The sequence below is a fragment of the Crotalus tigris genome, unplaced genomic scaffold, assembly GCF_016545835.1.
Source record: "Crotalus tigris isolate CLP2741 ecotype Arizona unplaced genomic scaffold, ASM1654583v1 scf7180000017546.9332058, whole genome shotgun sequence".
Lineage (NCBI taxonomy): Eukaryota > Metazoa > Chordata > Lepidosauria > Squamata > Viperidae > Crotalus > Crotalus tigris.
Genome location: NW_024096465.1, coordinates 2974122 through 2988079, shown reverse-complemented (window position 1 = coordinate 2988079; position 13958 = coordinate 2974122). Strand labels below are relative to the sequence as shown.

The window sequence follows — 13958 nt, the reverse complement described above, 5'->3', positions numbered from 1 at the left end:
AAATCAATCTGGAAAACCAATCAAAATAGCTTTGCTAACCTTCCAAAGGTTGTGCCTGTATCAGTGCAATGAGGAATCAATGCTGTGCATAACTCTAGTATTTTCTAACTGGCTGTATATCCCTCAGGGCAGCTGTACTGGAAATAAAGGAACATTTATCCAAAGAGCCCAGAATACACTGTCTACATTCCATATATATCAATCAATCCCAAAGTGTTGGGGATTCCTGTTTTCACCTAAATGACAAAAACAACTTATATGACTGTGAAACAAATGGATACTGTCACTCTACATCAGAACAGGAAACATTTTGAAAAAAAGAAAATGCTAAAAAGTTAATTATATCACAATACCCATTTCCCCCACAGAGTTGGAATTCATGAAGAACAAAATATAGGAATCACACAGCTTGTATGTCCCAGCAAATGAAAGTATAAATAACAGCTTCCAAACACATACAACAGAACAGACCCATTATTTTCCCTACAGACTGAAAGCAAACATTTTCACCACCACAGGGAAAGTATAAGTAATTGATCTCACATTGTGCCAAGTTGTGATTTCTTTAACTATGTTTTGTTAAAGAAACGCTAAGCCATAAAATATGCTTTATATACTATAAATGGTTAGATTCCCAAAACTCATGGCTTACCTCAATATGTAAACCTAGCCAGTGATATTCCTCACTGTACTGAACCAAAATGTGCTTTCATTATTTTAGCTTTGGAAAATCCATCATTATAACTTAAGTATCATATCCAAACCAGGCCATTACAGCTTGTCCAACAATTTTTTTAAAAAAATCTGGTTCAGTATTCTGGTTCACACAATATATTAATGGTTGAACAAATCATGACTGCAGAATTTGTCCAAGACTTAAGATCAAACAATCCACATTATGGTTTTGTGTGATGCAAACTGGATAATGCCCCAGACATTGCTGAATTCATACCTTGGCTTTATTTATCTTGTATCAGTACTGATATACTGTATAGGATATAAGGAATTTTTATACGATTTTTGAATTCTGCTGGTAAATTATTTGTTTTCTCCTTATTCAACCCCTGTGTTATTTGTGTATTAATTTCCTTGAAGTCTGGGGAGTCATAAATTTTCAAATAAATAAAGCACATCCTTGTATAGAAAAAGAAGCCATGCAATCCTTATCCCTAAACAAACCTAGAGACATCAGTGGGGCTTAATGTCAAATAATTGAAGGTTTCACTACAATTACGGGATAGTTCTGAGCTGCCTTTCCTAGCCACTTGGATGGGAGCTGCGTATTTATGACCGATTCTAGCACCCAAGGAAGAAGAACCGAGACTCCAAAGGCTGTTAATGGACCCCATCTTTCCCTTAAAAACACCCTCCTTTCTATTCGAAAGGGTGATTTCCCCCCTCCCCCGTCACGGTTGCCTCCAAGTACATATCAGCAGCGGAGCGAGAGCTGAAAGAAATAATGGAAAGAATTACAAACCACGTGAGAGAGGCCGTGTATTCGCTGAAGCTGGGCGGGTATGGGCGCTGTTTCCAGCCTCCGCCGTTAGCGCACACGCCGCTTCAGCACGCCTTTCAGCTCAGCCGGCAACGACGTCGGCCACTGCTGTGCACTCTCGAGGCTTCGTCCAGCCCACTCCCTTGACCCGAGAGAGAGAACCGCGGGTGTCCAGCAGTCCGAGAGAGAGGCGGTTTTCCCCGCCTGGCTCCGTTTGGGAAGAGCAGCGCCGTTGCTATTGGCTTTGCGAGAGGCGCTGTCGCTAGGGCGGCAGCTTGGCGAGGTGGTTTCAAGCGGAGCCGGGGCTGCGCTCCCTGTAACCAAGGAACGGGCGCCTGCATAGGCGACGCGCGGCTCTTCCCGCCGCGTCCTCTTCGCTGCGCGCCAGCCCGCGCGTTCCGGCTTCAACCTTCACGGAGGAGGGAGAGATGGCGGGGTTTTCTTGCCCCATGGTTCGAGCTCGGCTCTAATAGGGGACAGGGCGTCCAGGTAGTTCAGGACCGGTGCCGCTCGTCGGACCTCAGGCTTTTCCCTACCACAGTCCCCGCCCTGCCCTGCTGTTCCCAACCTGCTCGTTCTGCTGGAGCGCTGGGAAAAGGATAGCCGGAATCGCCGGAGAAGCAGCACGCGAACACCTGCCTCGATCTCCGGCAAGCTGATGGCGTCTCGCCAGCAAAACAGAATTCAAGCCTACCTGGAAAGGAACAAGATCGGGCCCCTGTTCGAGGTAAGAGCCCCTCCAAGCCTCCAGCTTTCTGGGCTTGGACCGAGGCGGCAGCACTCGGGTCTTTTTGGCGGGAGCGGCTGACCGGGCAGGTGCGCGCTGGGTCATACCAAGTTACTTCGAGTTTGCTTTAATTAAAATTGCATTCCTGTTGGAAGCGAGCGGTACGGGAGTGTTTACCTATTGGAGAATGATTCAAATCGTGGTCGGCTATTAGCGATCAGATAGATAAAATTTTCTCCCAGACGGTCGGACCTTCACGTGGTCTTCTAAAGGTGCACTCATTTCACTGCAACTGAGTCCCTCTACCATGCTGCTGGTCGTCCTTTTCTTCCGTACCAATTGTGCGCCAGCGTGCTTTACTTAAAGAATTGCATATGCGTGCACACGCCTCCTTTTTTCTCTCTGACACATATTCTTTTCCTGCCGCTTCTTCTTTCTCTTTCCACTCGAATCAATTCGGGAGCACGGTCTCATAGTCCTGCCCTGTTAAAAACAGTACAGAAGGGAACTAGAAATATTTGTACCATCAAATTCAGTTCTCCTGTCATACGGAGTTCCTGTCATACGAAAGGCGGTACAGCTTCTAATGTTCGCACTTTTATGACTCTCTTGGTGTCTCCAGACAAAGAAGATTCACCCCGCAAGAAATAGAAATAGTACTGTAAGCTTCCTTTGGCGAAGAGACACATAAGTCTTCCTTAACTTTTAGCATTATTGTTTATTTAAGTGTCTTTTGTATATCCCACCCTCTCTCTTTTATGCATGTTCTTCATGACTTCAGTTTCCCGGAGTGGCAAATGCCTTTTCCCCAGTGCATAGACATTAATAGCTCAGATTAGTCAAGTTATTTGGGCAGTTTAGGCAGAAAATCTGCGAAGTGCAGTTCTATACAATTGATAATAATAAAGCACATTACTAACAATGTGCTCAGGCATTTTAGGAATGCCTGAAGCAGCAGTGGTAGGGATGATTCTCTAGCTTTATATTTATTTTTTATGGTTATTGATTGTTATAGTACTATTTTTGATAGTTGTGAGCTGTTCGCAGTCACTGAGTCAAGCAGAATACAAATTTAATAAATTATTATTATCATTATTTATTGCACAGTCAGCCAGATAGTTAGAATGGATTTGGCATTTTTACCCACCTATCAAGCCCTTCCCAAATATAGGGATAGAGAGATGTTTTTTGGTGCTGTTAAGGGTATCTTTACAGCATATGTTATTCCAAGTAAAGTTGTCCTTTGCAATTGACTGATGGTGATATTATCAATGCTAGTGGTGTTCAAGCATGTTCCAGTTGTTTTCGGATTACGCCCAAAGTACTTAACACTATTGTTATTATCTTTGGTTTCTTTTCCTGTAGTCTTCCTACTTCTGTTTGCAGATCTATGTATTTTGTGATTTTTCTTCAGTTCTTTCACTTCTGCTGTCTCCATGTACTGTCACGCCCACTATTCAGACTTTTTTTTCTCTTTCTTGTTGACGGTTGTTAAGTCTGGGCTGTTACGTAACAGGTGCTTGCCTGTTTGAATATTAAAGTTCTAGAACACTTTAGCTATTTTATTTTCTATTACTTTGTTTATTTTGTGATCTCACCAGTTCTTCCTTGCAGGTAAGCAGTATTTCTTGCAGTTCATCCAATGCCCCATTGTTGCCACTTTGTCATGCCATTGCTTGTAGTCAATCTGTGTGAATCTTTTGCAGCAGCTAAGTAGATGCTGTTTTTTTCAGCTATTTTGCAGAGGCAGCATTTGTTACTGTCATCTCAATACTGGCTTTGTATGCATTTGTTCTTAAGGCTTGGTTTTGTGCAACCAGAATTGGTCCCTCTGTCTATTTTTTCAACTTTCCTTGCCAGGTCTTCTGGTCTTTTGCTTTGCCTGCTTTTTTTTTAAGTATTTGCCATGTACTACTTTGCCTTGCTTTGTCTCATTTCTGTTCTTTGTTTGTTTTTCTTGTAGGCAAGTTTGGTCTCATTCGTATTCAGTTAACGTTCTTGGTGTACTAATTTCATTGCATCTTTTTCACTGTCCTTCAGATATTCTTCCAATGCCCTTGTTTCTTCTTCAGCTATCTGATGTACTTGTAACATTTCATGACCACCTATGTTCCTTGGTAAGTATTATTATATAGAAAACAGTGTGAAGTCATAGCTGCCAGTTCTTTAGCTGGTGTTAGTCTCCGTTCACATTGAATTTTTCCAAGAACCTAGGATATTGCAATATATCAGCTACTATATGTACAAATCCAAGCAATGTGGCCTTCTGTAATTGACAGATGGAAATTTTGTCAATGTGCAGATGTTATAAGTATTGCCAAAGGCTTTTTGGCATGGCACCCAGTGTGCCATTAATCACTGGGATCACTGTCATAATCTTTCACATTTGGTTTTCAGATCTTGATACATTGTGATTATTTATTTATTTATTTATTTAATGCTCATCTTATCACAGGGTAACTCTGTGATCTTCTCCAATTCTTTGACTTCTATTCTGATATCCCCTAGTATTGCCACATCAAATATCAACACTTTCTTCTTTTCAACCAGTTTAATCTGATGTTTATGCACCAAGACTTTATCAATTTGTATCAAGAAATCCAGCAATATTTGAATCTTCTCATTTTCAACTACTTTTTCAACTATATATTCCCACCAGTTTCTCATTACTGGCACATTATAATTTTTACAAATGTTTCAGTGAATCATTTTGGTGACTTTTATGTTTATAGCCATTGGTTCAATCTACTTGCATGAGTTGAGTATATGATCTACCATTTCTTCTGCCTCTTTGTACAGTTTGCATTTTTAATCATTTGATGATTTTTTTTTAGTTTTGTCTTTGGTTGTATTAGTTTGACTAGCTTGCTCCTGAGCAGCCAAATTCTTTGGTTTCTTTGTTTAATGTTCCAGTTGTAAGCCATTGTCAGGTTTTATCTTTATCCACTTTCACCTTGATCTTTTGTAGAAATTGACCATGTAATCCTTGCCAACGTTCTCTTCCTGTTTTTACTATATTATTTCAATATTCATGTTTTATTTCCTGTACATTAAGTTCCAGATTTTAATTTGCATCAATGCTTGTTCTTGGCTGTCTTTTACATAATTACCTAATGCTTGCTTTTCTTCTTTGACAGTTTATTTGACTTGAAGTAAACCTCTGCTTCCATTTCTGTGAGGCAGGTATAATCTATAATATCACTACAAGGATGTAATACCTGGTAAATAGTCATCCATTTTCTTGTTTTTCAGTCATTAATTATTATGCCCTTTCGCCCATTAATCTGTACATTCCTTCTTTACTGTATGATTTGACTTTCTCTGTACTCCCCCCCAACTCTTATTCTCCCATTGACTCATACCCCTTTCACAGTGTACACAATATACCCTTTGTTTGCTTTGAAGTTCTTTTCATCCACCTCCTTTGCCTGAAGATACCATCCTGGACATACTTGTCTGTTGTTTCATCTGTTTGACATTTGAAAAAATACAGTTGAGCTGTCACTTATGAAAGGATTTATGCATATTTATGTCTGCTACCATCAAAATTCCCATTTGATTAATTTTTTTCTGTTGGCTTGCTGCAAAGAATCAGAAAAACCATCTGGAGTATATGTCAACTTCAGGCTGCAAATAACTCAAACCTTGTATGGGCCCATTGTCTATGTCAGTGGTTCTTAACCTGTGGTTCACAGATGCCTGGGAGGGCATGATGTTGTCACAGGAGGTCTGCAAAGGCTTGAAGAAATGTTATGAGTTAAGATTTGGGGGTCCAGAGCCAGGGTCCACAAAAGGTATTTAAAGGGCGTCCGTGGTGAAGAAAAGTTTGAGGACCACTGGTCTATGTGGTTCTATGAGGAAATATTAAAAAGAAAGGATCCTATTAGTTGCCAGCTTGGGCAAGCAGGGGGATATAAAGGAAGAAGTAACAACATGTGTGTCATTACATCTTCTCACGAATGAAATAATTTGTATCATTTACACAATAACATTATGGCACACACAATGTCATCATAGTTTCCATTGGATACTTTGCCCTGTCAAGCTATGGAAGATAAGTCGAAGGAGCCGTTGTTTCATTCTTTTGATAATTAGAATGGAAGGAAAGAATTGTGTTCCAGAGTTTAAAGGACTGACAATTGATGTGGGTTGCATGTGTTGTCAGAATGAGGAAATATTCATTTCAAAGTATATTGCAAAAGTGAATTACTTCATTAGTTATTATTGGGATTGCTCTAGTACTGTGCTTATGCTCTCTCTCAATGATACCACGATTTCCAAAGAATTGTCTCCCTTACTATTATAGAGACATTCTAGAGAAATAGCTACTAAGTACAGTTTCATATATTAAGGGAAGGTAAATTGTGAACTTCCTATTTCCATTGTTTTTTCTCTCAGTGAGAAAAAAAATGTTCATATGAGTGGTTTTTGAACCAATAAGCATAATCAAGTGAAGACTTTGAAAGGTTTAGAAGTTGTTTAAATCTAAACAACTGCAATTGTTTAGATATTATTGGAAAATATGTTTTTGTATTTAATTCTTGAGGCTTCAGAATCCCAAGTTACTGCTGAGACTTTATACTGCTTATAATCTTCATAAATATGCATTAAAATGACATTGGATATGCCATTCATTGACTATTTCTGGACAACATAATAGTTAAGAGTGTCAGAGCAACCGGAAGCTTTCTGCTTCTTCCTGAATGGATAACCAACAACTAGTACAGTAGAGCTTGGGGTGCAAAAGTCCTACCCATAGGCTACTTATGACCTATGAGCACCACGTTTTGCATTCTACAGAGCGTTCCCCCCCCCCACTAAGAAACTTTGCTTTTGAGGGAAGGAGTAGTTGAAAGTTTTTTAAGAGGTAAAATGTGTTCCTTTATACAAATAATAAATAAATAATATTTGAGCTGTAATGGTGCGGTGGTTAGAATGCAGTATTGCAGGCTAACTGCCCACAGCCCAGGAATTCAATTCTCACTGGCTCAAGGTTGACTCAGCCTTCCATCCTTACGAGATTAGTAAAATGAGAACCCAGATTGTTGGAGGCAATACACTAAGATTGCAAACTGCTTAGAGAATGCTGTAAAGCACTTGGAGATGTGTATAAGTCTAAGTGCTATTGCCATTAATTTTAATTATTTAAATTTAAAGTTAAATTTAAGCAATTTAAATTTAAACCTTAAATTTAAAAATAATAAATGTGTTCAATCACACTTTTAAAAAAATCCTGATATCTCAAAACGTCAAACTGGTATTTCCCATTTTAGTAGGTATTTTGCGCCTTAAAACTATCTCAGACTATCATTATTATCATCATCATCACCTTGTCCATCAATATTTTCTTTTTCCATATAATCTAAAAGAGAAAAAACTGAAATTGCTTTCTTTATCAGTAGAAGGAACTGTAATACTGGAAAAAACATATCTTCGTTATTGCACACTTTGTTGATGAAAGAAAAAATATGCTGATGTTTGGGAAGCAGCACTTTGTATCATCCAATCGCTGAATAAAATAAAACATAAGAAAAAGAGAGATACAAAAATGTACAAAATGAGGGAAAATAGCTCCACTCACATATGAATGTGGCATTCAGTATGCCATGTAAAGCTTATGTGGTCCTTAAACTGAGAAAAATTATGCAACTCTAGACTAGAAGATAGATAACTATGGTGGTCATTAAGCAATCACTATAGTTGTTATGTGAAGCACATGGTTATAAAGTGAATGGCTGGCTGGGGAATTCATGGAATTGAAGTCCAAACATTTTAAAGTTAAGGAAGTTTGAGGAACATTGCTCCAAAACATGTTCCAGCCCAGTGGTTCTCAATCTTTTTAATGCCGCGACCCCCAATCGGTCGTAAGTTGAGGACTACCCAACTGGTCGTAAGTTGAGGACTACCCAACCGGTCATAAGTCGAGTACTTTCCCTGCCCGGGAGCGCTGCACATGCGTGGTGTCGCCCCCTGCGCCGGCCGAGGCATAGCTGGCAAGCGGCAGAGATGGAGCAGGCCGACCACCGGCTGGGCCACCAGCTGGCCCAGCCCAAGAGAGGTAAGGCACCCGCCGGGTCCCATGCACGCCAGCAACCCTCCCTGCGCCCGCCAGCCTCCCACCTCCCACCCCTGGCTCTCTTTTACTTACATTTTGAGTAGTTGCTCAGCAGGGAGGGATGGAAACTTCCAGATAGCTCGCCTTCGCTGCAGACAACTTGCAGCACTGTTTGCAGAATGGGACTTTTGGTGGGCTCAGCAGGACAGAGACAGCCTGGACAATTCCTATTGGCTTTTGAAAGCCAATAGAATTAGACTCTGTTCAAGAGAGTCTATTCTATTGGCTTTCAAAAGCCAATAGAATAAAAGGGAGTAGCACAGCTAAGGAAAAGGGGAAAAAAATGGCGGACTGCATTGTTTGGCGACCCCTGTGAAATGGTCGTTCGACCCCAAATGGGATCGCGACCCACAGGTTGAGAACCGCTATTCCAGCCTATTCCAAAAAGGATTTAAGTAGCTGGTTTTTTCCCCCCAGCTGCTTATTTTTGCTATAGCTGCTTATTTGGAAAAAAACCCATCAAAGACTTTATACATTGGGAGAAAAGAATAATGTATGCATTCTTTTTAATGCTCTTTATATTTATTGCATTGAAGAAAACATATAGTTGAAATCTGATTTTTGTATAGTTGAAATCCGACTTTTGTCTAGCTAGCACAAAAATGTGATAAAAATTCTTCATAGTTTTTTTTATTGTGGTTCACAGATTACACAGAAATCTAACAATTCCACCCAGGAAATAATGAACCAAAAAAGCAACTCAAATATACCATGAAAGAGCAAAACGGCTACTAAGACTAATTTTGAAGGAAAGATGAGAATTTCATAGAGATCTATATGTTTTAGGGCAGTGGTTCTCAACCTGTGGGTCGGGACCCCATTTGGGGTCGAATGACCATTTCACGGGGGTCGCCAAACAACGCAGTCTGCCATTTTTTCCCCTCCTTTTCCTTAGCTGTGCTACTCCCTTTTATTCTATTGGCTTTTGAAAGCCAATAGAATAGACTCTCTTGAATAGAATCTAATGCTATTGGCTTTCAAAAGCCAATAGGAATTGTCCAGGCTGTGTCTGCCCTGCTGAGCCCGCCAAAAGTCCCATTCTGCAAACGGTGCTGCACCAGTTGAGTAGTCCTCAACTTACGACCAGTTGAGTAGTCCTTGACTTACGACCAGTTGGGGGTCGCGGCATTAAAAAGGTTGAGAACCACTGTTTTAGGGGCTTGGAATAATGAGCAGAAGTCTTTCTGAAAAATAAATAATAGAGCTAAATTCATGCTAAGACAGTAATTGGAAGCTTTGAGGAATTGTCAATGACTAATATACATACTAGTTGTTAGGGGAGGAAAATTTGGCTGAAAGAATAGTGACTAAGGTTATATAGTGTTTCAGAAAGGTGAAAGCACCTATTCTAACAATGCACTTTCAAGGGTATGAGTGTGATGAAACTGGTTGCACTCTTTAAAGCAACTACATCTTTTCTGGTCATTGGCATCAGCTGCTGGAGACACCTGAGAAGGCACCTTTTAGAATCCAACTTGAAGTGTCCTAATGGTGCCTGGAAGATATACATAACTGTATAGGCAAAATATGTATGTCTTGATTGCTTTAGATGACAAGTCATGAATCTTATTCCCTTGTCCAAGACTTGATTAATGATGAAACTTGGGCAGACTGCCTGTTCATCAGTTTTAATGTTTATGTAGGTTTAATTAAGTTATATAACTGTTCAATGCTTTCTCTCAGAGCCATAATTCTTTCCTTGAGTGGTTCTTTTGCTGCAGGTGCATTTGGGATGAAGAAATAAATACTAAAAATGACCACAAGAGTTTATTGTCCCTTACTTTAAGAGACTTTTGCATTTATAGACTTGAAGATTTGAAAATTATTTTTTCTACTGTCTTTTGTTTGTTTGTTTAAATCAGGTGGGGTTCTTTTTTCTACATTCAACCTGAGCCTAGAAACTCACTGGACTTTGGACCAATTATTTTTTTTGATTCAGCATATATCATGAATGATGATTGTGGGAAAAATTAGATGACACTTGATGACACTAGGATAGAACTCTAACAAAGAAATATATTCCTATGTATTTCCAATCTTGACCTTCTTTCAGACAAATTATTTAGGCTTAAGTAATATATTTTGCCACAATAGGCTGTGGATGGCGATTGTAATATTAAGAAGCAAAGAACATACAGAAGAGGTGAAATATAGCATGCTTTATGAATGAGACAGACAGAAATAAAAATTCTTAGATGAGGAATATATTAAAGGAAAATAATACACAGGAGAGTAAGCTCAGGTCCCTTCTTCTACCTGGAAACCATTTTAAAATCACTATTTTGAAAAAAAGCAGGTGCCCCCTTAAAGCTGTCTAGTATGCCGCATTTACCCAGGCTTTGATCTGCATTGAGGATCTTACTGAGAATGTTATTCACAATTCTAATTAGATATATTTTCTTCTTATACTTGATCATTGACTGCAATAGACATTTTTAGAACAAGCCACTTCATCAATTCCCTCCCTTTCTCCTTTGTTCAGGTGGCTGGCCTTGACTATAGCACCTTAGACCTGAACATGGGCTGGGAAATATAAAGTAATTAGATGGCCAGCTAACATGAACAATGGAAAATATGGTGTTAGAAAATCAGAGGTCCAAAGAAATAGAGAAAAATGTTGGTGCATATCTGTGAACATCTTCAATGTGAGAAACATCTTTTATAATGATGCTTCAGAATACAGTATTATTCATATTGCACTGTAGATGTTCAGTGTGACTCTGTGAAGGGATAGAGATATGAATGCTAGAAGGTAATTGGCACATTAAAATGAAGCCTGGCATGAATATGCTTATAAGTTTTTTTCTGTTGGAATGGAAAAATATTCTACATTAATGTACAATGGTCATAATTTAGAATTATTAAAGGAGCAGAGCTTGCGTGCATATCATCCTTAAGGTGGTAAGTCTAGCCTTATATAAAATGTAATAAGCCATTTTATTATTTGAAGGAGTCAACAATGCTGCCTTATCATGGCAGGTGTGTGTGTGTGTGTGTGTGTGTATGTGTTTGTGTTGTGCATTCCTGGGAAGGATGAGTGACGAATGCCAGACAACAGTGATATAGCAAGGCATTGGAAAAATATGATCATGTAGGCCACAGGTGTCAAACTCTATCACAACTTTTTTCACATTGCCGGAGCTGGGTGGGCATGGCCTCTGCATGATGCACCAGCTCACGAGCTGGCAGTTTGACACCCTTGATGCAGGCAAAGATATAGTTTTATTCTGTGCAGGAAAAGCAAGTGGTAAACCACTCCTGTATTTTAGTAGGAAAACCACACAGGTGGACAATATAAAGTGATTGATGATATAGTGCGGAATGATAGGTCAACCAGGTCAGATTGCACTCAACATGCTAATGAGGAATAGCTGAATATCTTTCAGAGTAATAATGGTGTGTTTTGATTAAAGTCTCCAGGATTTGTAGTTGCTGATGTTGCCATGCTAAAAAGAAAATATGAAACTAAAACAGAATTAATGGAGGAACATGGAACATAAGAAGGTTGAACAAGGGAAAATTAAGCATGTAAAATATGAAATAAATAGATAACAAATTAGGCATTAGTGAATTAAAAAAATTGGAATTGGACATTTTCAATCAGATGATCATTTTGTTTATTACCTAGAATACAAAAAAACAAGAAATAGCATTGCTTTCAAGAAGAACGCAACAAGGACAACATGTGAGTACAATGCAACGAATAATATCAATTAGATTTCATAGATAACTTTTTAATATCATGATTATCCTGGTTTATACTTCAACCACGGACACAAAAGAAGAGGTTGATCAATTTTATAGTGAAGTTCAGTCTGAAATTGAAAGAACAATATTGTGTTGCTTGTAGTTGGACATTGGAAGGCCAAAGTTGGAAATAATGAGGAAAACATAGTTGGATTATATGATCTAAGACAAGGGTCCCCAACCTCTGGTCCATGGACCAGCACTAGTCCATGGCATGCCAGCAACTGGGCTGTGCAAAGCCCCATCCATGGGATGCAGGCAGCATGCGAAACATGTCCCCTCCTGTCTGTGGAAAAGTCTTTCTCCACGAACTGGTCCCTGGTGCCCAAAAGGTTGGGGGCCAGGTCTAGGAAACAGATATAATGTAGGACAATGGCTTATCTATTTCTGCAATCCAATAATTGATTGATTATTAATATAGTCCTGCAAAACCAGAACAATGCTTATTAGGGAACATCACTAGATGGACTACACAGATATTAAATTAATTTAGTAATGGTATGAGGGAGTGGAAGAATTCAGCGATACTTGTGAAAACATTTCTAGCTAAGCTACAAAACTCTTTTTAGCTTATTATTCTCTGTACATTTTGTTTTTACTTTACCCACCATTTCATAATCTCACTTTGGCTCGGCTATCAGTTGATAGGATCTACATCTGCATTCCCAATATATCTGTAGATTGCAGGCCTGTCAGAATCCAATTATATTTCATCTTTAATTATCAAATATAGAAACTCCCAATTCTGCCTTCTATGGATTCTGCCATCAGAGGGAGAGAAGGGGGAGAACAAAGGGGCTTTATGGCCCTCACTTCCTTCAGTACACTTCAAAGAGCTGAATGCTGAATGTGTATTTATTGTAACATCAAAGCGTTAGCACTAGAGGACCTTATCATAACAAAGCAGGGTATTTGCCTTTCATGTAGTTACCTGAAGTCTCCATCCAGACGGAAGAAAGAAGAAAGGGGGTGGAATTGTGATACTTGAAACTATCACTGGAAGGGGGGTTGATTGGGTGGGACTACTGGGGAACCCCTTAAAACCTTGAATGGGAGAGCTTGAACCCCAAGTCCTGTCTAGCATGCCTGCAACCATTTTCTCTTAATAAAGGATTCCTGTTGGAAGAATTATTCCAAGAGTTCTGTCTTCTTAAGATGCAAAGTGGGGTGGGTCCTTACATTAGACAGGACTTGCAAAATTAATCCACCTGGAAGGGAGACCCTTGCCGGGGGATTTTGCAAAAAATTTACCATGTCAGACAATGGAGAAAGAGAGGGGGAAAACTCCCTGGAAAGAGAGCCGCTGACCCAGTTGGAACCTTGCCAGATGTTGGGATCTGAGAGGTCAGATTCCTCGGGAGAAGAAGTGGTGGAGACACAGGACCACAAGCCTCGCTGGTCGATGAACGTTGGAAAGAAAAGTGAGTGGAGAAAGGAATCAAGAAAGGTGACCCTGAGACGGGGGACCAAACAACCAGAATGGAAGCAGGAGATGGAGAAATCCCTGCACGCAAGTGAAGAGGGAGGAAGCTGGGTACCGTACTCAGACTGGATCCTAGAGAAAGCTATTGACCTGATGAAGAGAACTCTCAGCTCCCTAGGAGAGGAGAATACTGAGCCCTACGGCCGCCCCAGTTCCTGGAGCCACAAAGGGAGAGACACCGAGGGGGACGTGGAACCTGCAACCCCAGGGACATCTACTGATCCAGGAGCCCCCACCCCCTACCGGACCACAGATGGCAATCTGGACGGAAGACACTACCACCCACAATGGAGGCACTGATCCATTCCAAGACGTCCACCATTGGAGGTGAAATTCAAAGGGGAGCCAACACACTTGGGGTTTTTCCTAACCCAAGTACTCAGCTACATGG

General features: G+C 40.0%; 1 protein-coding gene across 8 annotated transcripts in view; it reads left to right on the top strand.

The window, feature by feature from the left end:
• Positions 1–1504: 1504 nt before the first annotated feature.
• CUNH8orf34 (chromosome unknown C8orf34 homolog) overlaps positions 1505–13958 on the top strand; it is an 89765-nt gene continuing 77311 nt past the window's right edge. The window contains exons 1-3 of one of the 8 annotated variants that reach the window (XM_039335045.1): positions 1515–2222; positions 4263–4339; positions 11966–12022. In XM_039335045.1, coding sequence (XP_039190979.1) covers positions 4274–4339; positions 11966–12022 — 123 coding nt within the window. In that variant the 5' untranslated portion in view covers positions 1515–2222; positions 4263–4273. Of the gene's footprint in view, positions 2223–3764; positions 3837–4262; positions 4340–5359; positions 5444–11965; positions 12023–13958 lie in introns of those variants that run through there. The other 7 variants (XM_039335112.1, XM_039335036.1, XM_039335065.1 and 4 more) reach the window with 7 other exon arrangements.